Source organism: Rhinichthys klamathensis, unplaced genomic scaffold (genome assembly GCF_029890125.1).
Source record: "Rhinichthys klamathensis goyatoka isolate OS25496 unplaced genomic scaffold, OSU_Roscu_1.1 h1tg000487l_1, whole genome shotgun sequence".
Lineage (NCBI taxonomy): Eukaryota > Metazoa > Chordata > Actinopteri > Cypriniformes > Leuciscidae > Rhinichthys > Rhinichthys klamathensis.
In genome coordinates this window covers 2,667,785-2,694,000 of record NW_026606974.1, presented here as the reverse complement: position 1 = coordinate 2,694,000, position 26,216 = coordinate 2,667,785, and the positions used below count along the sequence as shown (strand labels likewise).

General features: G+C 38.8%; 1 protein-coding gene across 1 annotated transcript in view; it reads right to left on the bottom strand.

The window, feature by feature from the left end:
* Positions 1-26,216, bottom strand: part of hmcn2 (hemicentin 2) — a 120,210-nt gene that overhangs the window by 56,622 nt on the left and 37,372 nt on the right. The window contains exons 17-30 of the mRNA XM_056237566.1: positions 23,761-23,856; positions 23,549-23,676; positions 23,324-23,468; positions 21,976-22,088; positions 21,292-21,451; positions 21,037-21,196; positions 15,166-15,293; positions 14,483-14,728; positions 14,133-14,216; positions 4,218-4,415; positions 2,632-2,762; positions 1,979-2,126; positions 1,358-1,484; positions 1,113-1,270 (exon numbers count right to left, since the gene is read on the bottom strand). Coding sequence (XP_056093541.1) covers positions 1,113-1,270; positions 1,358-1,484; positions 1,979-2,126; positions 2,632-2,762; positions 4,218-4,415; positions 14,133-14,216; positions 14,483-14,728; positions 15,166-15,293; positions 21,037-21,196; positions 21,292-21,451; positions 21,976-22,088; positions 23,324-23,468; positions 23,549-23,676; positions 23,761-23,856 — 2,022 coding nt within the window. The remainder of the gene's footprint in view (positions 1-1,112; positions 1,271-1,357; positions 1,485-1,978; positions 2,127-2,631; positions 2,763-4,217; positions 4,416-14,132; positions 14,217-14,482; positions 14,729-15,165; positions 15,294-21,036; positions 21,197-21,291; positions 21,452-21,975; positions 22,089-23,323; positions 23,469-23,548; positions 23,677-23,760; positions 23,857-26,216) is intronic.

Sequence of the window (26,216 nt, the reverse complement as noted above, 5' to 3'; positions counted from 1 at the left end):
TTAATGTTTAATCTTCAGTGATGCTGAACTTGCTCAGCCAGCAACCCATCGAGTTGTGTGTGTCATCATCTTCATCTTACCCAAACATTGGAGTGTCCGTGCTCAACTAAGGCAGAGGAGGCATCTATCTAGGACGGTGAACTGAACGCGAACAATGGTGTAATGATTCAGTTCGACAGTCGACTCCCAAGACAAGACGATGCTCACCCGACTGGCCAATAGGAACGTTCCAATAGGAAAAAAAGAACGTGGCCCCGCCCATGACACATTTTCACAGCGAAAGCAAAATCCTGACACGAGAGCAAAAAATTGCATTGAGAGCAAAGAAAAGCGGTTTGAGAGAAACACTTTTTTTTTTTGAGAAAATGTTTTCACACTGATAGCAAAAAAATATATTTTAGATTTTTTTCAAAGTATTTTGAGAGAGTTTTTTTTCTCAGAAATAATAATATTTTTTTTTATGTTCAATGAGAAAATACTTTCTCTCAAAACTTTTTTTAGTCTCAAATATTTTTTTTTGCTATTGATATGAAAACTTTTTCTCTCAAATATTCTTTTTTCTCTTGTGAAATGCTTTTTTGCTATCAGTGTGATAACTTTTTCTCTCAAACTTGTTTTTCTTCTCTCAGATCATTTATTTTCTCGCATATAAGACACATTTCTAGCTCCATACTCCTCCCCCTTTTCAAATAACCAATAGTGTTTAGTTTACCTCACAGACTGCAAATCGTACTTGACAGCACCATGGAAGCGAATCCGAGCGCTGATGATACGTTAGATTCTAGAAAGCATTTGATTGGACAGAAGATGTGATGAGAAGCTGAAGTCCGCGGTAATGTCATAACAATCTGTGATCCATTTTAGCGGAAGTGAGAGACTGTTCGTTTTGAACGCTTATATCTCCTTAATGCGAATTTTGTCATTGTTTTGGAACACACCAGCTTATTCATAACCTTAAGGCTAACATATTCATACTAAAAGCTAAAAAAATTACATTTTGATTTCAGGGGACCTTTAAGGCTTGTAAGAATTAATTACATAATAAAGGAATCGTTGATAGAAATTTGTAGGAAACCGTTCAATTACTTATGATTCCCATCCCTACCATTTACCTTGTACATTCAGCCTGAACTGCCGTGTCTGAGTCCCAGCGTTGTTACTGGCCACACACTGATACAGGCCACGATCCCTCGGCCTGACAGACTTCACCCTCAACACCTGCCCTTTCTCCAAAAACTCCACATGAGGGTCTCCATTACGGGATAAAACCCTGAGAGAGAGAGGGGGTATATACAAGCACACATGAGCATAGAAGCTGGAAAAGAGGGGCATGTGAGTGTGTGTGTCATTGACTCACTCTCCATCGTGACTCCATTCCACTGTAGGCAGTGGACGGCCGCTAACTCTGCACTGCATGTCCACTTCCTGGCCCGCCATGACGGTCAGTTCCTGCACTCCTGAGGAACCTGAAATTGCTGGTGGAGCTAAATATACAAGAATAAATGAGAAATCAACTACAGGGCAGAGTCGCAAGCAAAGTAAATTAAATTATGATCATAATATGATCATAATAGAAAGGTCATTCTAACAGCATTGGAACAACCCCCCCCCCCCCCAAAAAAAACTAAAGGGAGTCAAATGTTATGATGTTCTATTAACAAAGTTCGGGATGAGCACGTTTAGATAATTAACACGGGTGGATCCCTCCACCGCCCCTTCTCCACACTTCCAGTCCTAACTACTTACATAGGGGGGAGTACTCTGGGTTCGGGGCGGGCCGAATTCCGAGCTCGGAGCCCTCCCCCCGGACAGCACGCCAAATACGCATTAAACTTTACCACCTCTAATTGTATGCAAGTGTGAACTCGTGAAACAAGTTAAAGACAAAAACAAGGTTTATTATTTTGCCTAACAACACTTTGTTTTGTTTATCTCAAGGTTACTTTAAAATTGCAATGCCTGTCTATCTATATTTCACCTTGTACTACAATAGTATACTCCTTCCTGGCTTCCCCAGCAGAGTTCTGGGCAGTGCAGGAGAAGCGGCCAGCGTGATCGTGCTGAACACGATAAATCTTTAAAAGCCTTTTTCCATTCTGCAGATACACCCCTGGGGTCTCCAGAACCTAGAAGCACAGAGCGGGTAATTGATTTACAAGAGTAGCGGCCAAGACTTGTGATGAATTTCATGGCCACAAGGTGGAACCATGCTACCAGCAGCACACTGGAGGAGAGTCATTCAGGGTGCATTGAAAAACAAAACTAAACAAAATAACGTTTCTTTCTTCTGTTGAACACAAAAGAAGATATTTTGAGGAACTATGGTAACCAGACAGTTGATGGTTGCCATTGGTTTTTATTTCTACTTTATTTTCTATACTACTACCGTCAGCTGTCTGGTTACCAACATTCTTCAAAATACCTTTTTTTTTGTGTTCAGCAGAAGAAAAAAACTACATACATATTTGGAACAACATGAGGGTGGGTGAATGATGACAAAATTGTCATTTTTGGGTGAACTATCCCTTTCATTTTGATTGTTCACTTGTGGCATTCTGTGGTCAGATAAAATGACTACATATTTATATAACGAAATGTTTATGAAAAATCCCCCTACAAGAGGAAACCTACAGGTCTGTTATCTTTAGTCCAGATAATGGTTGGGTTTGGGGTGCCGAAAGCATCACATCCCAGTGTCAGGGGCTGCTTCAGTGTGACAGTCAGATTCAAACCCTGACCATCGTCTTGGATCTCTGGAGGAACTAGATTTGTGTAGACACAGAAATCATTCAGCATAATTTAATCCATCATTAATATAATTAATTAGGCATGTAATCAAGCAATGAAAGACCTTCAAATAAATCTACTGTAAGTACCTACTCTAAAACCAGAAATATGTTTCAATTAGCTCCTACATATATTATACCGGATATATTTAGTATTATCATGAATATTATTAAAGGGATAGTTCACCCAAAAAGGAAAATTACCCCATGATTTACTCACCCTCAAGCCATCCTAGGTGTATATGACATTCTTCTTTCAGACGAATACAATTCAAGAAATTTCGAAGCCCAAAAAATTCATCCATCCATCATAAAAGATATCCACACAGCTCCGGGGGGTTAATAAAGGCCTTCTGAAGTGAAGCGATGCGTTTGTGTAAGAAAAATATCCATTTTAAAAACATTATAAGCTAAAATAACTAGCTTCAGACAGACGGCCTACGCAAGTTGATTTACGCCAAAAGAGTAACCCCTGATGCGATGTAGCTAGTAGCCCTGAAGCCCTGAAGCTTTGACGCCTCTCGCAGTTCAAACAAATAGGGCTGGGTAACAATATCAAGCTCTTCAAAATCCTCCGACATTTCTCTTTAAAAATTCTCTTTTTAGACTTCTAATTCGTGACAGGTGTTTTATTTTGCTCTATTCTCTGTGCTTCCGCGTTCGTCAATGCGTCATGCGTCAGGTCAAGAGTTACTCTTTCGCCGCAAATCGATGCGTACAGCCGTCTGCCGGAAACTAGTTATTTTAGCTTATAAAGTTTTAAATATGGATATTTTTCTTACACAAACGCTTCACTTCAGAAGGACTTTATTAACCCCCCGGAGCCGTGTGGAGTACGTTTATGATGGATGGATGCACTTTTTTGGGCTTCAAAATTTCATCCTCTATTCACTGCCATTATAAAGCTTGGAAGAGCCAGGACATTATTTAATATATCTCTGAATGTGTTCATCTGAAAGAAGAAAGTCATCTACTCCTAGGATGGCTTGAGGGTAAGTAAATCATGGGATCATTTTCATTTGTGGGTGAACTTTTAATCATTCAAAGTTTTAAAAAAAATCAGTAAAAAAAGATTATATAATTACATAATAATTTTGAATATTGAAAAAAATTTATCTAATATATATATATTAAATTATATATAAAATATAATCAATATAATTGTTAATCTATTATTAATTAGTATAAACTTATTATTTATAATTTTATAAATAACATTTTATAATATAAATAATATATTTATATATATATTATAATGTTTGTAAATGTGGATTTTATATTTATAATTTGCAGTAGATTATTTTTGTCCTGTGACAGGAATGCTTCATGTAGCTCTTGTTGGGAATCAACGATCTAAATAAGACTAAATAGACATTAATTTCAAATGTATTATAAAGCTATTGGCCACTGGAAATGCTGCAAGTATCTCACCATTGACCTTCAGCCTGGTCTTCCTCTCCACTGATCCTGCTTCATTAGTGGCCACACACTTGAAGTCTCCACTGTGACTGGCTGAAGCTGAGCCAATCACCAAAGAGCCATCATCACCCAGAGACACACCGTGCTCCGATCGCTCCATATGGATCTCCAGGCCATTTTTGAACCATCGCACCCAAGGAGCAGGAGACCCTAGCCAGGGGAAGTCAACAGAAAAATAACAATTGAGAGAGACAGAGAGAAACTGTGTGAAAGATAAGACATCGATCAGAATCAGAATTCCCCACACACGCTGAACACACGGCTCGTCAGAGCTTAAAAAGAAGACCAGATATCCATCCATCTGACAGCAAGACAACAAAGAGCAGAAACAAAGAGGATGCCAGTAAATTTCAGTGTCCTGACAAACAGTACTTCAAGGTGAAACACCCGGAGTGAAGATGCCAGACACTGTATATCAGAAGAGAACTGATCAAGCGTAAGGACACTAGATTTATAGCTCAAAGACAAAAGTCTAGAGACTTCAGGACAACAGTAAGGGGAGTAGTTGAAACACACCAATGAGGTCCTATATCAGCCTCCAAGACCCCTTTAACAGATGTGTTATGAACTTTACTAGGTTTAGCTTTAAGTGACGGGGCAGGGGGCAGGGGCTCTTAACCTTACTTGTTTTACAGTCATGTCTTAAACCTCCTCAAAAGCCATTTAAGCAGAAATGACAGACACTGATAAGTGGTTACTTGTGTTTGGTTTCACGCAGAGCGCTTTAGATGAAACTCTTCCATGTGACATGTAGAGTCTATAAAATGCTGGAAAGAATATAGTAAGAAAAAAAGCGGTCCAAAAAGTATTTGGACATGTTTGGACTTTCATACTGAAAGGGATAGTTATAATATACATTGAAGAATGCATCAGTGTGTGTCTGTTTATACAATGAAAGTCAGTGTGGTCCCGTCAGTGTAGTTTTGGAGCCTATTGACTTTCATTGTATGGACAACGCAGGCTCATTGGAAAACCGTGCTGGTGACAACATTTCTGAAAAAATACATTAGATTGCTTCTTGCAGGTTTCACAACACCTTCAAAGTGAAATGTCCAGTGAATGGCTCTAAAAGAGCTTTTAGTTTTATCTGATGAACTTGAATCTGGCAACGTTGGTTGTCGTGCGAATCGCAGCAATTCACAAATGAAATGTCCAGTAAGTGACACTAAAAGGTTAAATCTCTATTGTGTTTGAAATGTATGTACCACCTACACTAAACCTAACCGAGAGTTTAAAAAGAAAAGAAAACGTGAGATAAATACGTATTTGCTGAAGCAACCATGCCATTTTAGCCAAGTCTTTGAGCTCTTTTAGCATGTTTACTAGTACACAAGCCCTCTTCATTGCAAGTGCAATGCTGCACTAGGAGAGTACGTTCTCTTTAAAACTCCGGTGAACCAAAGACAGTCTCAAAAACGGGGTTTGGAATCGCTGGTGTTTCTGACGTCACAAACTACCTTGTAACCAATCACGTCAATGTGCCGGCGGGCTTTAGCATATCCTTAACAGCAAACTAGCAGGGGAGTCTTGAGAGATGCTAGGTTATCCCGGTATATTTTTTCTGTTGATATGAAAAATCGGGTAGATTCAGCGGGTGTGTGATGTATAATGTTAGGATGAACTATACCTTTCTCCACTGACGTTCTGAGTTGTTCAAAGCGTTTCTGATAATTGTTAAAAGGCAGTTGCCTGACTCTGAGATGCAAACGGGAACATGGTTAATCATTAATCCGCATATACTAAATGAGGCAAGGGTGTAGAGTTGCATTCAAGCTTTTTCAAAGCTTGGTGATCAAAGATGAGATTTAAGGGGTAACATTATTGACTACAGGGGGACTTTAAAATGTTACTTTGCAAATCACACTATGGGAAAAGTGTTTCATGACATAGTATTGTACAAGGAACTGCTTGAAAATAAGTCTTTGTTAATCAATAATCTTCCCCTGAAATCATAATGTGTATGAAAAGAAATACAATTTGTTGGTGTTTTACTGACACTAGTGTTTTTCAGCTGGAAACTGCTGGGAATTGTGACCATGTACAGGTAAGTTTTTGGAGTTTTGCAAAAATGTAGGTAGAGGCACAATTTCCAATGAGCATATATTGACAAAACAATTGAAACATTCTTCAAAATGTCTTCTTTTATGTTCCACAAAAGAATGTAAGTTATACAGGTCTGAAACGACATGAGAGTCAGTGAATGATGACAGAAAATATCAAACCAGGAGGCATTCCCTAGTGAAAAAAAGTATACTTTATTGTATTTGAAATATATTCCCTTTTTTTCAATAGTACATTGCAAATATACTAACAATAATTGTACTATCTTTAAATATATTAAAAGTATATTAGCATCATAATTTTACCTATTTTCACAATACAACACTTTAACACACTTTAAAATAATTGTACTTTAGTATATTTTCTAAAAAATATATTTTAGAAAAATATACTTGAAGTGAAAATTCTGAAAAAAAGTGTATTTATTTGCACTTTATTAAAAACATATTTTAGGTATATTTTAACTGTGTGCTGGAAATGACCATTGTAACAATGCATTGAAAGTATACTACATCATAGTATACAATAGTATTATGTACAAAGTATAGCTACTATAAGTTTTATTTTTCTAACAATGTAGACAAAGTGCAATTTGTAGTATTTGGAATAAGCCAAAGGTATTAATGTGCCTATACTTTTTTACTAAAATATATTACACACGATAGCCTCGTGGGCAAGTGCGCCGATATGTGCTTTGGGAGACCTGAGTTCAAGTCCTGGCTTGTGGACCTTTCCTGATCCCGTTCCCCCTCTCTATCTCCCACCTCACTTCCTGTCTAGCTACTGTCCTATCCTAATAAAAGGCGAAAACGCAAAAAATATATATATTAAATATATATAAATACACTTATGGTATATTGCTTGTATGTTTCGAAGACACTCGTAATGAATTTGTAAAGTACTTGTAACACAAAAAAAGTACACTTTAACTCATTAACACACTTGAAGTATACTGATAATTAGTCTGGCTGCAAGTATACTTAGCTTCTTTTTTTTTCACCAGGGTTTGCAAATAAATGATGCTGGAGCTTTTCTCAGAACCAACAATGTTTGAAATAACTTGTAACCAACCGGTGCCAACTAAGGTCAAATTCACACAGGTGTCTCATTAGAGTAAGCACAGGTGTAGTTTGTCACATTAACTATGAACTTGATCATTGTTTGACAACTACAAAGTGTATAAATACTTTTTGTCTTCACTTTCTTACAATCTTTTTTTTTGTGAAGTATTTTACTTCAAAAGTGTGTTTGTGCGATCGTATAAATGTGACTTGGTGTAATATTTTATTTCGTAATTCAAAGACATTCATACATTTTAAATGTATCTTAATTGTCCAAATGCTTTTAGGGGACACTGTATACAATAAGTCAGTTTTTTTTCTGAACAACAAGCCAATCAGAAGTGGAAGAGAACTCCCAGAGCAGATGTTTACAGTCATAATGTTTGGATTGATTGTTTTTGTGACTTAAAGAATGATGTGCAGCTGGCCCCGTTTACATTACAGGATAACATTAGGAGCAGTTTATTTGTCAGAAATCTCTCGAACAATACTTCAAATGATGCGCGTTATAAAAGGAGGCTTATGTGCGTTCCTTGGGTGGGGTCATGTCTTTCAGTGCGAGCCAGATGAAATGAATCGGTCTGAAAAGGACAGACTTCCTCACTCCTACTCCTGTTGGCACATTTTAAATGTCTTCCTTATCTAGCACACCTGCAGGATTGAGAAATTCTATTACAACAAAACAGTATGCATGTTTTGTATATAGATGTTTAAAAAAATTATAATTTAAGGGCCACTACAAGCATCAAACAGATTTGCAAAAATAATGATTATTTTCAAACATATAAAAATCATTATGATGCTAAAGCAGTGGTTCTCAACCAGGGGGCCGGTGCCCACTATGGGGCCTTGGCAAACTTCTTAAAATTATTTAAATTTGGTAACCAACTTAATTCAAGCAATCATTTTATTCAACATGGATGCATTAAATTGATCAAAAGTGACAATGAAACATTTTACAAAATATTTCTGTTTCAATAAATGTTGTTCTTTTGAACTTTCTATTCATCAAAGAATCCTGATTTCTGAACGATCTTTTTAAAATATTTATATATAGTTTTTATTCATTTCTGTTTTAGTTTTATTATTTTAGTTAAACTAAATGGATAAGGCATTAATATGTGCTTTATAAGTACTTATAAACAGCCAATATCGTAGTAATATACATGCTAATAATCTAGTTAACTAGCTAACTAATTAATAGTGAGAATTGGACCCTAAACTAAAGTGTAACCAAAATGTTTTTTATGGTTTTGATTTAAATGTTTTAGTTAACTCTAATAACCCTGATCATAACACAATAAGCTCAAATCGACTGTAAAACTTGTGTTTGGTTTGCTATTTTACTGTGAAGTGTGATTATTCGACACGTCATCTTATTTCACAGACAGACACATTCTCCTAAGCATAATGTTTTCCGTCATCTGCCACCAAACATGCGAGACAGCACAGCCATTTGCAAGCATTTACTGTCATATCTGTATTAAGTACCTCTCATTAAGAGCAACACAGATGTCTGAAATTCTCAGTCGCCATAACAACATTAGAGATACAGCACAAATGCAGGAAAACAAACAGCAATTCAGCACAAATTCCAATTAATTGTAAGGATGACTTGACAATCTTTGTTCTGATTCAAGACAGACTGATAACCACCTCTTTTCTAGATGTAAAAACGACCCATCAAACCCTGTACTCTCGCTCTTAGCCCTCCTCCTATCCTCCTGCAACAGTCCCTAATTAGGATTCCTCTCCCAGTGGGCTATCTCATACAGGAAAGCAGATGTTGCCCACAGAGACAGAGGAGAAGAGTAGTGTTCCAGCTGCTGCGCACACACACACACACACATCATGTCATATCCGCGACATGCAGGGTTGCCATGGCAGGTTTCCATCAAAACAACACCTATTAGCTTACAGTGTGTACGGGAAGAGCTGGGTATATAGCACAGTAGTGCATTTCATAAACAGACACAAATTCACACCAAACACCTCTCACTCCAAGCAAAGGAAGGCATTTGACTTCCTCTCCAGGTCTGTTTATGTGAATTGAGTTGTTAAACCTGTGCAAAGTGTTACCGAACGAGGATGTCACCAGCAGCCAAAATGAGGCTGCGCTGAGAAAAGAGACCATATGGTAAGACAAAAAAACAAGACTCCCAAAGAAACCAAGACAGCTTTCAGGACAGCTTTTATCACATCACTCCCTCTCACACACACACACACACACACACATTTCTTTACTTAGATATCTAAATGTAGTCATCCCATAAACTTTTTGCTTTTATATAAAGCTAATTATAAGTACTACAGACTGCATTTTTTTAAAATTACAAGTATTCCTTTATTTGCTTGCTTGAATTAGTGTTACTTCATCAATTGCTAAAATTATTTATATACACTACTGCTCAAAAGTTTGGGGCCATTGCCTTTTTTTGTTTTGTTTGTTTTTCAAATAAATTAAAGGGGACCAATTATGCCCCTTTATACAAGATGCAATATAAGTCTCAGCTGTCCCCAGAATGTGTCTGTGAAGTTTCAGCTCAAATTTTTGAGTTGAAGCAAAAACATGACATTTTTGTGCAACGCCCGCGGGTTCTTCCGCCCGGGGAGAGAGACCAATGCTTCAGTGCTTTACCTCCGAGGAGGTAGATGTGCTGGGCATTGAAAGTGACACAATCATGGGGGAAGAGGATTCGCCATCTCTTTCCCCAGCGTATGAGGAGCTGGTGGAGGTGATTACTAGGGCTGTAGATAAATTAAATATTGAATGGCCAACAGAAAAAAGGGGCTTCCTTCCCTCTATTGTTTCACCCCCATCACGGCGCCTTCCATTTTTTCCTGATCTGCACAGCGAGCTGTCTAGATCATAGGAAAAACCTTACTCATCTTGTAACAGCCCCCAAGTTCATGTATATTCAGATATTAGGGGGTTGAGACGAGAGAGTATGGATATGGGGCGATGCCCCGGGTAGAACAGACGCTTGCGAGCTATCCATCTCCCGGTTCAGCATCGTCCCTGAAGGCGTTGGCTTCTCTCACTAAAACATTAAAGAAATCTATTTCTAATCTAGTGGGAAAAGCATATACGGCAATGGGTCAAGAAGACGGAGCCTGCTTGCACACTATGGCAGTACTACAAGCATATCAGGCTGACCTGCTGGGGGATTTGGACAGAAGTGAGGAAGTGAGGCCCGATGGAGTTCGAGAACTTCGCCGGGCCACAGATTTATCTCTCGGGGCTATTAAGGAGACCGTCAGAGCATTTGGGCGTTCTATGGCAGCCCTTGTGGCCACTGAGAGACACCTCTGGCTCAATTTGACGGAGATCAAGGTAAAAGATACAGCTTTTTTTCTTGATGCTCCCATCAATCCTTCTGGTCTCTTCGGCGATGCGGTTATTTCGGTCGTCGAGAGTCTCCAGGAGGCCAAATTACAGTCAGAGGCGGTTAAAAAAGCAGAAGCCGGTTCCGAGGGCCGTTATTCAAAAGAAATGGCGCCACCGGCGTCAGACCAGAGAGGGCAGCCCTAACCGGGGTGGAACGGTGTACACCTCCTTATCTAGGTGTCCTCACGGGACCGTTCTGCCAATCCCGCCACCCTTGGTGCTTCGGGGCGCAGCGGTCTCCAGCGAGCCTTTAGGGCAGTGTGAACTCAACATTGCGTCAGACTCGCGCCTTCTGAGGGGGGTTCGAAAACAGTCAGTTTGGGTAGTTCCTGCCAGTATGCTTCAGGTCCCTGAACTGGCTGTCTCAACTACACCATAGGCCAGCCTCAAGGGGCTGGTTCCCTTGGTAGATTTTCTGTCAGCGCGGAAGATACTGCCAAATATATATCTATGGGTCCTGCAGATAGTAGTAAGAGGCAGTTTCCAGTTTGGTTCTCATCCTCCAGGCTACAACGGGGTGTTGCTCACGTTAGTGCATCCCGAGCAGGCTCTGGTAATGGAGAAAGAGGTAAAGGCCATGTTAGCAAAGAAAGCTATAGAGCAGATGTACTCACCCGACATTGCATCGGATCTTTACAGCCGTTATCTCATTTTTCCAAAAAAGGATGGAGAGCTGCGTCATTTTCTAAATCTTCTTCTGTTGGAGTGTTCGGTGCTGGAACTCAAGTCCATGTTGCTGACACTCAAACAGATTGTGACTCAAACCAGATCTGAGGACTGGTTTGTCACGATTAGGGATGTGAATTTCTGCCAAAAATGCCATTCGAAAATCGAGGAGCAAAAGTCGAAGGCAAAAGGCATCGCTCATGCCCATAAAAAAGTCACAACAAGGCTCTTCTTCTATTGTTTGTTTACACTATGTATAAAACGCTGGTATCCTAGATCGCGCAGGAGGGGGTTTCATTCATGTTAGTGGCACCTTGTGTCCCCGACAGGAAAATACCCTGCTGCGCGATCTAGGACAGTAGGCGCGCCGTCAATTATGTCACATTGGAATTGCGCCAAAATATAACGATATTCGAATAAACAATTTTATGATCGAATCGACTATTCGACTATTCGCAGTTCGACTATTCGACTATTCGAAGATCGCGACTCATCCCTAGTCACGATATATCTGAAAGACGCATACTTCCATATCTCCATCCTCCCTCAGCACAGGAGGTTCCTGAGGTTTTCTTTCGGGGGCAAAGAACACCAGTATCAGGCACTTCCTTTCGGTCTAGCTCTATCACCCCGCACATTCACAAAGTGCGTAGATGCAGCTCTGGCCCCGTTCAGGCTACAGTGCATACGCATTCTGAATTGCATAGACAACTGGCTGATTCTAGCGGAATCAGAACAGTTAGTGGTTCGGCATCGAGATGTCGTCCTCGCTTGAATGCGAATGTTGGGGTTGAGGCTCAAGAGTGTGCTTTCTCCAGTACAGAGGACCACTTTTCTTGGAGTGGTCTGGGATTCAGTCACGATGCGAGCCGTTCTGTCGCCCGCTCGTGTAGCTGTTATCCTTACTGCCACAAAAGACCGAAGGCTGGGCCAGTCACGCAGTGTGAAACAGTCCGAGAGACTGTTAGGCCTCAGGGCAGCAGCGTCCAATGTGATACCCTTTAGCCTGCTTTCCGTGAGACCTTTGCAGTGGTGGCTCAGGACCAGTGGCCACTCCGTACGATCAAGATCATGCGGCAGTATCCCCGCGCTTTGGTTATATGGAGGAAACACTGGTTCTTGTCCCAGGTTCCTGTGTTGGGAGCTCTTTGCCATCGAGTTGCTATCTCGACAGATGCTTCCCTCACCAGCTGGGGAGCGGTATTGGAAGGCCGCTCAGCTCAGAGTTCGTGGAGGAGTCATCATCTCTCTTGGCACATGAATTGCCTAGAGGCGGCTTGGGACCTTGCAATAGTCTTAGAAGGCCTGTCTCCATTCGAGCCCCTAGATTCGGTTTCAGAAAAATTTCTTACTCTTAAGACCCTCTTTCTGCTAGCTTTTTCATCCCTCAAAAGAGTCAGAGATCTTCAGGCCCTTTCGGTTTCCCCCACTTGCCTTGAGTTTGCACCGGGGATGGTCAAGGCATTCTTATATCCAAAACAGGGATACGTCCCTAAGGTGCCGACCATGATTCTGAGGCCTATTGTGCTGCAGGCTTTCTGTCCTCCTCCTTTTACCTCTTCGGACCAGGAAAAGCTGAACCTCTTGTGTCCAGTGTGTGCACTGGACACTTATGTTCATCTGACTTCTCCGCGGAGAAGTTCCGACCAGCTATTTGTTTGTTTTGGATCACCCAAGAAAGGTCTTCCTGCCTCTAAACAGACGATTAGCAAATGGATAGTCGAGGCTATTTCACTTGCTTACGAGTCCTCTGACCAGCCATGCCCTTTGGCGGTCAGAGCTCACTCTACAAGGAGTATGGCGCCCTCTAAAGCCTTACTATTTGGGGTTTCTCTCCAAGACGTTTGTGATGCGGCGGGCTGGTCCTAACCGTCACATTCGTGAGGTTTTACAGCTTGGACCTGGACGCAGCCCCAGGTTCTCAGGTGCTTAGTGCTTAGTGTAGTACTGACAACAGGCTGACACAATTTGGGTATTCTCATTCCTAAAGCGCCATCGACGCATCGCGAGTTCCGTTGAAAGGGAATGTCTCAGGTTACGACTGTAACCATAGTTTCCTGAGACAGGGAACGAGACGATGCGTCCCCCTGCCATACTTCCTGCATCCCTGTGATTAACGTCTGCAACTTTCGAAGATAATGCCGGTTGCGCCGGATGCGCTTTTATCTCTTCCTGGTCATGACGTCACCCGCCCGTGACGTTCATTCCATCCATTGGACTAGTTGACATAGATGCTTCAGACGCATTCACGCTGGAAGCGTTCCCAAAGGGTCAACGACGCATCGTCTCGTTCCCTGTCTCAGGGAACTATGGTTACAGTCGTAACCTGAGACGATTTCTTTACATAAATCTGTTCAATGCTGGTTGAGGTGATTTATGGTGGTTTGGTGCTGGTCTTGCTGGTGAACGAGCGCAGTCACGCTGTTCAGCAGCAAAATAAAAAAAAGCTAGTAAAGCTGGTTGACAAAAGATGTTTCGCTTGTTAAACAACTTTAGACCACCAACAACTCATGTTTAAATTACATTTAGTGTTTTAGAATACTCTTTTGACTTCCAAATGATAATAAACCAAACATTAACCCACGGGAGCAGAGAAGAAAATACACAACATGTACAGAAATATATCCGAAAACCAAAATCATATGTAGGTGATGACCTAGTTTATGTTATGCTGGTCTCTCCATGACCTACCTCGTGCAGGACAAGGGATGACCACTCTGCTGTAAGCCACACTCTCGATGATGGTCTCTCCATTTGTCTCAAAATTGGGGCCCTCTGTAACCACATACACAGTTCACAAGGTTAAGATAAAAGACCCAAAGCCAAAGGTCAACTTAAGGGTCAAAGAGGAGAGCACAGGAACACAGGGATTTGTTTCCATATCCACTGGTGATGCTTACAAATGCATATAAGTCATGTTTAGTCATAATTTAGATTGGCTAGCCTAGGGATAATGATTTATTGCCTTTCTAAAATGTTTTGATGTGCAAAGAGTTCTTTGTACAATGACAAATGTTCATAGTTATGCACAACAGACGTACCTAACACTTCCAGGACGATCTCAATGGTATCTTCTCCAGCACTATTATTGGCTACACAGCTGTACGTCCCGCTGTCCGAGCGCTGGACCGCCTGGATCTTCAGCATCCTGTCACTACCCACAAGAAGTCTGTTGTGAAACCAGCTAATCTGAGGGCTCGGCTCTCCTTGGACCACACATGGCAACACCACTGTCTGGCCAATCAGAGCTTTAAGAGATGTAGGTGCTGGCTGAATCCTCGGTTTAGCTGTAAGGATAAAGTTAAAAGTCTGGTTTCTTCATTGTTTGGTAGTTCGTTTATCTCGGGGAATAAATACATTTCTACACAGGCCAAACTATACAAAAGGTACCATGGTGTTTTTATACACTACCGTCCAGAAGTTTGAGTTCAGTAAGATTGTTTAATGTTTTTTAAAGAAGTCTCTGTACGCTCACCATAGCTGCATTTATTTAATCAAAAGTGCAGTAAAACAGAAATATTTTGAATTATTATTATTACAATTTAAAATAAGTGTTATTTTATATTATATTATATATTATATATTTATATATATAATTTCTGATTCTATTATTATTATTATCAGTGTTTCTGGTGATATTTTTTTTGTGATTTCTTTGATTACTCCGTTTCATTTATTTTGAAGGTTTTTTCCACAGATAAATCTTGAGATTATTGGATTGTACCTTGTACTTGTAAATTGTAGGTGAGTGAGATGTTGCCAGCTGGGTTAGCAGCAGAACAGGTGTAGAATTTACTGTCTATCAGCCTGACATCACTAATCTTCAGAGAACCAGACGGCAGAACGGTGAACCTGTGTAAGAAGAGATCAAAGGTCAGGCTCTGAAGTCACAGGAGTTATGTTTTAGAGTGAGCATATCTGTTAAAGAATAATGTTGCATCCCAATTCGACTACTTATACTACGCCCCAAAAATATGTACTCTTTTTGTGAAGGAAAAAGTGCATACTTTTGAGTGTGTAGCAAAAGAGTAGATAAGCTTTGGGACATGCTATCACATCATAAAATTGCTAGTTACATATTTACATGCATCCTGTCACCGTAAACCAGCCTGTCAATCATCTTGTCACTGTAAACACTCTCCACACTTAATTTAATTTAATTTCCTACCATATTGGAGCGAGAAGCAGCACGTTGATCTGCCAGTCGTGGGTCTTTCTTGCAGAAACTCGCTATATTTAGATATTTTTGCATAATGATGCATTTAAAAGTTAATGGCCAATTGGATCTTTATAAAAGTTCACATTGTTGTTGCAGATGAAACACAACACGGATATGATTAAATATATTTTTTGCAGGTTAAATGTTGATTATTAGTCACTCAAACCCCTTTATCTACTTCTCTACTCAATCGGCAGTTGCACATATCCGCCATGTTTGAAATTAATCCCCCTCTCAAGCGCAATGGGTTGTGGGCAATATGGACTTGGACTCTGACTTTTGGCATACTCTTTTCAACATACTATTCTTTGGAACACACTTATTCTGATCTCACATACTATTAAGGATGGATACTATGCACATTGGGATGCAGTGTAAGTAATGCACACAGCTTTCTAACTTGCACAATTGAAACCAACTGCAGTCTTTTGAACATTTGCTTAGCAACTTTATTATAGCAACCTAAATACAAATACAACTAATAAATCCGAAAGAAAGCTACAAGCTACTATATTCAACAAATCCCATTTGGGAAAAACTACTCCACCTCCCACAATTTTTCTCACTAGTCTTGCACATGTGGACTAATGAGGTCACTAAACAGTAGATCACCAAGGTCACTAAATAGTGGATCACAGTCAAGATCCGTACCCAAATTTGGCTTTACACAGACTGCACATAATCATGTGAAAATGCAGTTCTTATAATGAAGCATTATGATAAAAAAAAAAAAAATCTGATTTTTTTTTAATAATTTCTGATTCTATGCTAGACTAAGCATTAGTCTAGGGGAGATTTTTGACTTTCTCTCTCATTTTTTCTTTACAAGGCATGTCTGCCAACTTGAATATTTATAATAAATATTTCTGAAATAGCATCAGTTTTGGAGTGCCTGTTTCTTTATTTGAGCTCTTAACTGTTTCCACTCCAAGCGTGATCTTCCCTCCTCTTGACTCTGGCCTTCTGACTATTCCCTCAACTCGCTTGCGCTCTATGGGTGACGGGGCTTTTTCTTCCCTTGCCCCAAAACTCTGGAACTCTCTTTCATATGAGATTAGACATGCTGAATCTTTTAGTGCTTTTAAATCCTTGCTTAACTCACTTTTTTAGACTTGCATATGTGATTTTGTAGTGTACTAGTATATTGTATATCTTGTGCGGTATATCGTATTTTGAAGATTGTATGTTTGCAGTATGTTTAATTTATTGTTTTGATGTTTTTATCTCTCGTTATTTATGCATTTAAATTTTACTTTTTTATTTTTTACAAAGCATTATGGCTGCCATCTTGAAAATTTACAGTGAATATTTCTAATAGCATCAGTTTTGCAGTAACTGTTTCTTTCATTCTTTTTTTTAACAAACCATTATGATTGGCAACTTGAAAATGTAGTATGAAATGCATTGCATTTGCAATTTGTCCATTTCTTATCTATACAACTGGCACCTAAAACATGTATGACAAAGAAATTGAGATTTATCTTCTTAAATATATGTGGTTACACAACAATATACAACATTTTATTTTTAGATTAGTTCAAACTCCCCCAGAAAATTCCAACAAACAGCAGATTCTGGATGGATCAGTATGTGCACCATGTTGGGGCTGCTTGAACCAGCCTGTAGAAACACATGTGCACACTGGCAGATTTGGACTGTGGTCATTAGGGTAATCAGGAGTTCCGGTTTCAGAATCAGGAGAGAAAGAGAAAGAGAAAGAAGCTAAAAAAAAAGGCAATTTCTTTTTTTCTTTAAAGCAGTTCACACAATTAAAGCTCGAAACTTTAAGGTTAAAGCACGCACTGTGCCCCCTGACATCCCCACAGCCACCCGATTCTATATTAAACACACTTTCCACACATAATCTTCTTTCCTGTGTGGCAGATGTCTCTGGAGTGGCGTGTTATTCTCGTCAGGCAGACTTGACATGCTGTTTTATGAGACAGGAAGTTCCTGGAGACTCAAACATTATGCAGGCATTATGCAGGCTACACTTCTTCCTATGTGACTATCACTCAAAACACACACACACACACACATTCACAGGTCTGATACCTTGTCTTACCAGGAATACAGTGCCTTAATTTTCCAGTAATTCCCAACTTTTACCTAAATTACCTAATCCTACTGTAAAGCTGTCATCCATACATCCTTGCAATACCTGTCTACTGCATCCCTCTGACTAATGCCATCAACATTCTTCAGCTCCATCTAAAAACCCCTCAGCATGCTCTAATTCTGATCCCTATACCTCTAGCCCCACTGTCATCATCAGTTTACCGATTAGCAAATACATCAACTTTAACGTAATGAACTTTACATCTGTTTTCCATTGAACCCCAAGTGATTTTAAACCTTGCACCTCTAACGATTGGTAGATGTGAGTCCACAGGACCTTCATAATGACGGGTTAAAAAACTGTTCTACAACACATGCTCTTACAGGTTTTTGGTCAGATCTTGATTTGATAAAGCTGAAATCATTAAAGGAATAATCTGGGCACAATAGTTAAGGTGTGATCACATAAGTAAATGTCGGCAAAATTTTGCATTGTTAACAGTGTAGAGATGTAGCTCACAAATAAGTTACTTTCTAACCAAGATGCTTTCTGTTGATCAAAGAGGGGAAAAATCATGTGACCAACTTGAAACTGTTGAAAAATCTGCATGGGGAACTTTTCGCCCTCATGCAAAAGTCCAGATTGCAGCTAGAATGACTATTTCGCCAGCAAAATTTCACTGAGCAATGGTAAATGTGACAATATTTAAGTTACAAAAGTTCAGTCAAGAGCATTAAGTGATTTTTTTGCAGTGTTGTTTGATTAACATTAAAATCGCAGACAGCTGCATATTGGGTAGAATATTAGGCTGCTGTCAATTTGAGACATAATGCACAGATCCAATGTACACATACACGTAAAGCTCAGCAGGCAATGAAATTATATCTGCGTTAAACTTATTTAACTCAATTACAGGTGATTGTAATCATACAATTTACTAGCTAATTAAGACTTGTTTAATCCCCTCTCGTTAAATTTGGTCCCATATGCAAGTGTTTTACTCGCATTGTAGAGGGTTGTGTCCATTTGTGTCTTTTATGTTTGTGAATTGAATCATCTGTGATTCTGCAAAATTGCCCTGTGAAAGGACAATAAAGATTTACTCACTCGTGTATTGTTTGAGCTGTAAAGCTGTTTATAGGGTTGGTTCACCCAAAAATGTAAATTCTGTTCATCTTCGGAACACAAATGAAGATCTTTTTAATGAAAGCTGAGAACTTTCTGTCCCTCCATTGACAGCCAATACACAACAACCACTTTTAAGCCCCAGAAAGTAAAAGTAAAGACATCAATGAAGTAATCCATGTGACTCCAGTATTTTAACCTCAGTTGTATGTCTTAATCCACTTTATTTACAAAATATGAATCTCTGATGTGTCATCATTTTAAATTATTGTTTTAGGGTTTACGTTTATTTAATCAAGGCAACAAAGTTGTAAAATTGGGATGAAAAAAGGATGAAGATGGTCAACAGGATTATAAAACAAACAAGGTTTTATTAAACTAGATACTAGAAGGTAGCAAACATAATAGCGTGTGTTTTATGTCTGTACACCCACACAACAACCGACAATTAAAGACTGAACACAGAGGAACTAAATACACAGAGGTATCGAACTAAATGATGTGCAGCTGTGGTGGAAGATTAGTGTCCATGGGAACAGATAAATGGCGGGAAACAAAGACAAAGAAACATGTGACTAATGACAAGACAACAAACTGGAAGTCCATGAAAGTGAAACTAAAGATATGTGAGTCCAGATAACCGTGACAGATATAACTTTACACAGAAAAGGTTAGTATGTGTTTTTTTCTCACTAAAATTATGTTAACATGCATATTGTTTATGTCTTATGTCTATACTATTGAAACAGTGAGTACTTTAATGTTTGTAATGTTGTGAGTGCCTCATATAACCCAGATTTTTGTAACCCAAATGCTGTTGATTAAACTAAACTTGTATTGAACCCAAAATATTCCTTTAAAAGCAGGCAAAATGTCAACTGTAGCTAGTATAAGAGAGTCTTATCTCCATTTACTTTCCTGTGTTACATCATTGTACTTCTGTATACAATTAAAAACACTCCAACACTCCTAAACATGAAATGCAGATGAATTTTCACTTAAGCCAAATAAATGCGAAGCATCAGTCCATCAGGGTGAAATCTAATGTGTCTCCTTTGTAACAGAGCACCAGTGGCTCTTGTTGAAGCCTAGCTGGCTCTTGTTCTTGTCCAGGGAAGTTAGAATGAGGTAAGAGAAGTCAGCTGGGGTGAATTTTGACACAGCTGAAGCCTTTTATAGATTGCTACATCACCTCATCAGGGCCCAATTTTTTCTCAGCAAGAAAACTTCATCACTCATCAGGACACATTTTTGCCATTTATTATGTAGTATAACAACACTGTTCTCAAAGCAAATACCGTGCAAATGATTTCGGTTAAAAATGCCACATCATTTTTGGCTTTGTGAACCGGGTTTTGTGACATTGTCAAGAGTAAAGAAATACAATTAAGGAGCACTTCCATCACATTTGGCCTTTAGCCTTTCAGCATGTTATCTAGGTTTTTTTTTCTTTCTTTCTTTAAATAAAATATTAAAACAAACAGAAAAGCAGGCAGCTTTGTGTCCAAACTGTGTCAGAATTGTTTAACATTTCCTTTCACAATTGTGTACCTAAATATTTTTTTCTATTATTACACACATTGGGTAATAATTTGAGTAAATGATGACAGAATTTTCCTTTTTGGGTGAACTATTCCTTTAATTACTTTCATTGTATGGACAAAAAAACAAAGTAATAAGTCATACAGGTTTGAAAGGAGGGTGAATAAATCATGTCAGAATTAAATTGTTTTGATTAACTATTTAGGGTGAATGTTTGGGCACATCAATGAAACTTTTTAACTTTTTTTTTAATATGGGTCAAATATGAATATGACAAGTGAGCTCAGTATTGCAGGACAATAGGTGGGTTAAATTAGAAAATGTGGAAAAAGATACACTACAGTTCAAATGTTTGGGGTCTATATTAAATGTTTTTAAACAGTTCTCTTATGCTCACAAATGATGCATTATTTGATCAAAAATAAGGTATAAACAGTAATATTGTGAAATATTTTTTAAATAATGTGATTTATTCCTGTAATGGCAAAGCTGAATTTTCAGCAGCCATTACTCCACTCTTCAGTGTCACATGATCCTTCAATATGCTGATATGGTGCTCAAGACATTTTGTATGATAGTGTATGTTATTATTACCTTAGTCAATTAATGTAATGAATATGGTGTGACAGGATTGGTTATTATGATCTTACCAGGCTGTGACAGGAGGTATGGGCTGCCCATTTCTGCTCCAAGTCACCAGAGGTGTAGGACTTCCATGAACTTCACATGGAAGGATGACTTCTGATCCAACCTCAGCTGCCATTTTAACCGTCGCCTGTGACCCATCAACACCAACAATTCGTGGTTTGCCTATCGAAATGAGAGACTCAGTTAGAAAATTCTTAAAAAGCTATTTGTTTTTGAGTAAATCATCAAAAACGACTTCTATTCATGAGATTCCTCACTGTTAACACTCAGATGCATCTCTCTGCTGGTGTAGCCCACTGCACTGGTGGCGGTGCAGATATAGACTCCTGCATCTTCTGCCCTGGGACTGGGGATGTACAGACTCCCATCAGCTGCCTCAAGAGGTGCTGATACAGGCCTGTTTGAGGGATCTCTGCCCTGGGGAGAGAAGGATATGGCAGATAACCTGAACACCTCGAAACAAGCATGCTGGTCTGAAGGGAAGATTGGAATGCACATCCTGTCCAAAACCTTTGAAGCGGTTTCTCAGGTTACCAGGAATCAGGCATTCCTCATGCATATCCCCCATCCCCTTTTTTGCTCTGAAACAAGATGGCTTTAGCAGACCATCTTTCATGTGACCAGAATAGCAATTTACATGCCTACAGTGGATACTGCGGACAATGCACTCCCAATCTATCGTGTTGTGAAACAGTGGTGGAAAACTTAACTTCCCATGACAGGGGCAGGCGGACGTGAGCTTACATCCGTTTGAAAGGCAATTGGGAAAGCAATGCATCAAGGACGAATGGGCTGCATCAGCAATTCTCCTGCTTCCATTAGGCTAAATTATTCCAGCCAACTGTTTCACACAATGCAATCAGTTACTAGCTGTCACTGCTGGGATGGTGACACAGCCAGAAGCATTAAAAGACCACAGTAAAGTGATCAGGGTGATGTACCTTGGACCAGACGATGGTGGGTTTGGGGATCCCACTTGGTTCACAGGACAGGGAGATGGGTGTGCCCTCGTTGGCTGTGTAGTGCAGGGGACCAGCCTTGATATCAGGAGGGGCTGGAAAAGTAGGTCAGAATAGCAGCTGTTCACAAGGCCTTAACAACCAGCGGTTCACAATTAGAACTTCGCCAAAGATACTTCACAAGGAATCGAGCTTATCGCTTCTAAATATGAAACTCTAATATTAGCACCTATTTCTGCTTCATTAGGGACCACATGAGTTACCGTAATGCAAAAAAATAAAATTTTCCAGTAAAAATAAAAACACGCTTAAGATGGGACTTGTTTAGCCATAAATAAATAGAATATTATTGTTAGAATATATATATATATATATATATATATATAATTATATTGAATAATATTATTATCCTGAAAGCTGTAAATGTATGTATATTCATCTGAACTCTGCAACAAAAAATCATTTTATTAATCAGTATTTTTGTATGTTTTTCAATAAAAATAGTTAAAATAATTTGTTTTCAGAGAATACATACTTAATTGTATTATGTATAAACCTAAATAATGTGTTTACGTTAATGCTTAAAACCTGCCAGTGAAAAACAAACAAACAAAAAAAAAGATTTATTCTCTGAAAACAAGTTTATTATGTTACACATTTTTGTTTCTCAAGTAAATTTAAATGTGTTATATATATATATATATTACTGGTAAACAGACAAAACTGCTGATAAAATTAGCAGATTTTAGCATACGTTTGGTAAGCCCTCATTTGCATTTCTTTCTTTCTTTCTTTATCAATTCCCTTTAATCAGTGTCTGTCTCGTTTAAATCTTTATGATTATTATTTCAATAATATGAATTATTAACTAGGTTTTCAATTGTGTATTTCTCAAGTATGCTTTTGCACCTTCAGTGTTCTTAAGAATTACAGATTGGCGACTCGTTTCTGACACGTGTAATAAGACAACCATTTGTCCCATTATCAACAGTTATCAACTGTTTTTTGTTATGAAAAGTAAAAAAAAAAAAAAGCAAAACCATTGACAAATGTTTTTGTTCAGTTGTAAATATTATTATTAGTATTATTCATTAAAGTATCTAAGCATTAAGTAGTTAAACTACAAATTACTTGGGATTATTTGAAACTGATGTATTGTTTCTTTTAATCTCTGAAAAAAAGCACATTGCTGCATAAAGCTGGGCATCGTTCTTCCTCTGTTATTTCATTACTGCCTTGATATCATCACGCTGTTCACTAAATCTGGACAGTAAAAAAAAAAAAATGAAAATCAATTATACTCAATTGTAAAAATGCCCTGCCCACTAACATTGAACTTCCACTGTGACGGTAATATTGGCTGATCCTGCTACATTGATAGCGGTGCACACGTATGTCCCCGCATCATCAGGTACAGTTCTGTCCACATGTAGACTGCCGTCACTCCTTAGAAAGACTCTTCCACCAACACGCACCTAGAGACAGGATGATCATACAATAAAAACATAAGCATGCACACAACACATACATTTTCCGGTAATTTCTCGTTACTCACTTGTTTTCCATTGTGCGTCCAGACTCTCTCAGGAAGAGGAATTCCATCTAATAACATACAGGGAAGGTTCAAAGGCTGACCGGTCATCGCTGTGACAGCTGGTGCACCTTGAACTAATAACGGTGGTTCTGTAAACAGGACAGATAATTACAGTGAGACTTTATGGTCACAATATTTGTGATATTGATTAGGAGAACAACACATTTCCATACCTAAGCCAGTAACAGTGACTCTGGCTAGTGCCTTGATGGATCCAAACTGATTTTTGGCCTCGCAAACATAAACCCCTTCATCATCAACCCAAACACCTGGAGGGATCAGAGCAATGCTGATTAGAACATAAAAGACTCTTTTGTAATTGGATCTCATGAACATCTCATTTCATACTTGAGTCATTATCAAACAATTAAGCTTAATTATGTGAAAGGGATGTGATATCAGTAATCAGCTCACATATGGATGTGTTTTTGATTTTGGTGATGGCTTTACTTCATTAATAAAGTGTCATCTTGACCTTAGTATCAAAGAATAAAAACAACACAGAACAATCGGTCAACAATGTTACTAGTTTAACAAAACGCACAAATAATAAGCCACAACCTATAAGATTTTACTCACTCATGACAACTCATTTTGAAATCATATAGCAATACAAATAAAGCCGCTCATTTGTAAGAGATGCACAATATATACAGTAACCATATCAGTTGTCTTCTGATATTAGAGATTTATCAAGGGATATGTAACCAATACCAAAATGGATATTTAAATTATGGATGCTCATTTTCCCAATTTTCTAACCATTTTTATAATGTATAATATTAAAAACATTATTATTAAATTTAATTAATTTAAAAATTATTTAATTATTCATTTAATTAATTATTTTCATGTTATGGCATATGACTGATAAACTGCATTCTTATTTTGTATAAATACATTGAAAATAAAACACTACAAACTAAAACTAATTGATATTCATTCTGAGACTGAAACAAATGTATCAGAAATTATTATTAAATGTAATAACTGTTGAAGCAAGTCTCAAAATGAGTATCAACTGTTTTTAGTGATGTATTTTTAATGTATGTATACAAAATAAATGTATTCAGGGAACCATGGTTAAAAATTCAGTCATCTGCCATTTATCAGTCATCTGCCATAACATGAAAATAATTATGACATTTTTGTTTTGGACAGAATTTTAAAATTGGCGCATTCCTAATTTTATTTCACAACAGTTTTCTACCCTTATGGTTCGATACAAATTAATCTTACAGATGATGTCTTGAATTTAAAAGTGGTAGCCATCTATTATGATTAATGCTTGTTGATGACACACATTTGCATGCTTGTTAGAGATATTAACCATTTGAGTTTTTAGATTTGTTCAAAACTCGTTCAACTCTTGCCCCCGTTTGGGAATTTTGGACTAGACAGAGAATTTATGGCATTGCTGATTTGCTTCTATTTACAACCCAGCTATTAATTCCATTGTGATGACATTTCTGACTTCATCTGTTATTCACTCTTGTTTGAGACCATTACGCACGCACTTTATATACAGCGTATTTGAAACAACAAAACTGTTGTAATGAATATTGTGCAACACTTTGCATGTGTGAAATTTACACAATAGTCATTTGCACTAAGTGGTAGCTGTTGAAATAGTTTTAAATAGTATAAATCAATGTTGCATGTGCGCAATACATTTGTTTGCAAGTATGTGTGTGTTATGTGTATATGCAGTGCTATGTGAGTAAGAATGATCTCAGGTTTTCAGGCCTGTATAAACGCACACACTCTCAAAAGCAGATAGGAACAGCCCAGCTAACAGGCAACATTCTCAGAACTTTGGTAAATGTTCTGGCAAGGTTCTCTTAAAGTTATGAACAAACATTCTTCCAGTAACATTAATTGAATGCTTGCTCAAAGTTATCTGTCAGTCACTTTGCTGTTGTGTCGAGACTGACATTAAGGGTCACTCTTGGGAGCCCCAAACACCACTTCCCGGACATCTGGGTATAAAAAGAGGCTGGCGTGCTCCACTCATTCAGATTTGTTCTTTGGAGCTGAAGCATCGCATCTCTCAAGCTAAGAGAAGTGAATCCATTCGCCTCCACGCGCTTCTGAATCAAAGAGCACATTTCAGCAGGTTTCTCTCTCTCTCGAGTGCACATATACTGTAAGAGCAAGGAGCTCCCCTGGGTGCTTCAGTGGTGGTCTAAAAGAGGCAATTTCCTTGCAAAAAGAGCAACTTCCTCTGAAAGAGCTACATGGAGGATCGCGTCATTGTAAGATGTCGTTCCGTCCGTGTCCTTCTGGGGGCGGTCAATTTCTCTCTCCCTCAGACAGCCATGATTGCTGTTTTCAGTGTCTGGGCCGTGCTCACGTTGAGACAGCATTTGTAGCATTTGTTCATGCTCTCACTGGTCCTTCTACCTCTGGGTACGAGGCCGTGGTGGCGAGCACTGAGGGCGATACGTTGGTTACAATGGGAGAGTTTCCAGCAGGTGAATCCCATGGGCCTCGTTCCTCAGCATGTTCGTGTCCCTCGGTCAAGTTTCTGGATGAGTTAGGCGGTTTCACCCTGAGGCTGAACTTAATATCTCATTTGGGGCTCGAGAGGAAGATGAGCAGTCAATCGCAGCATCGGAGGGCGGGCTTA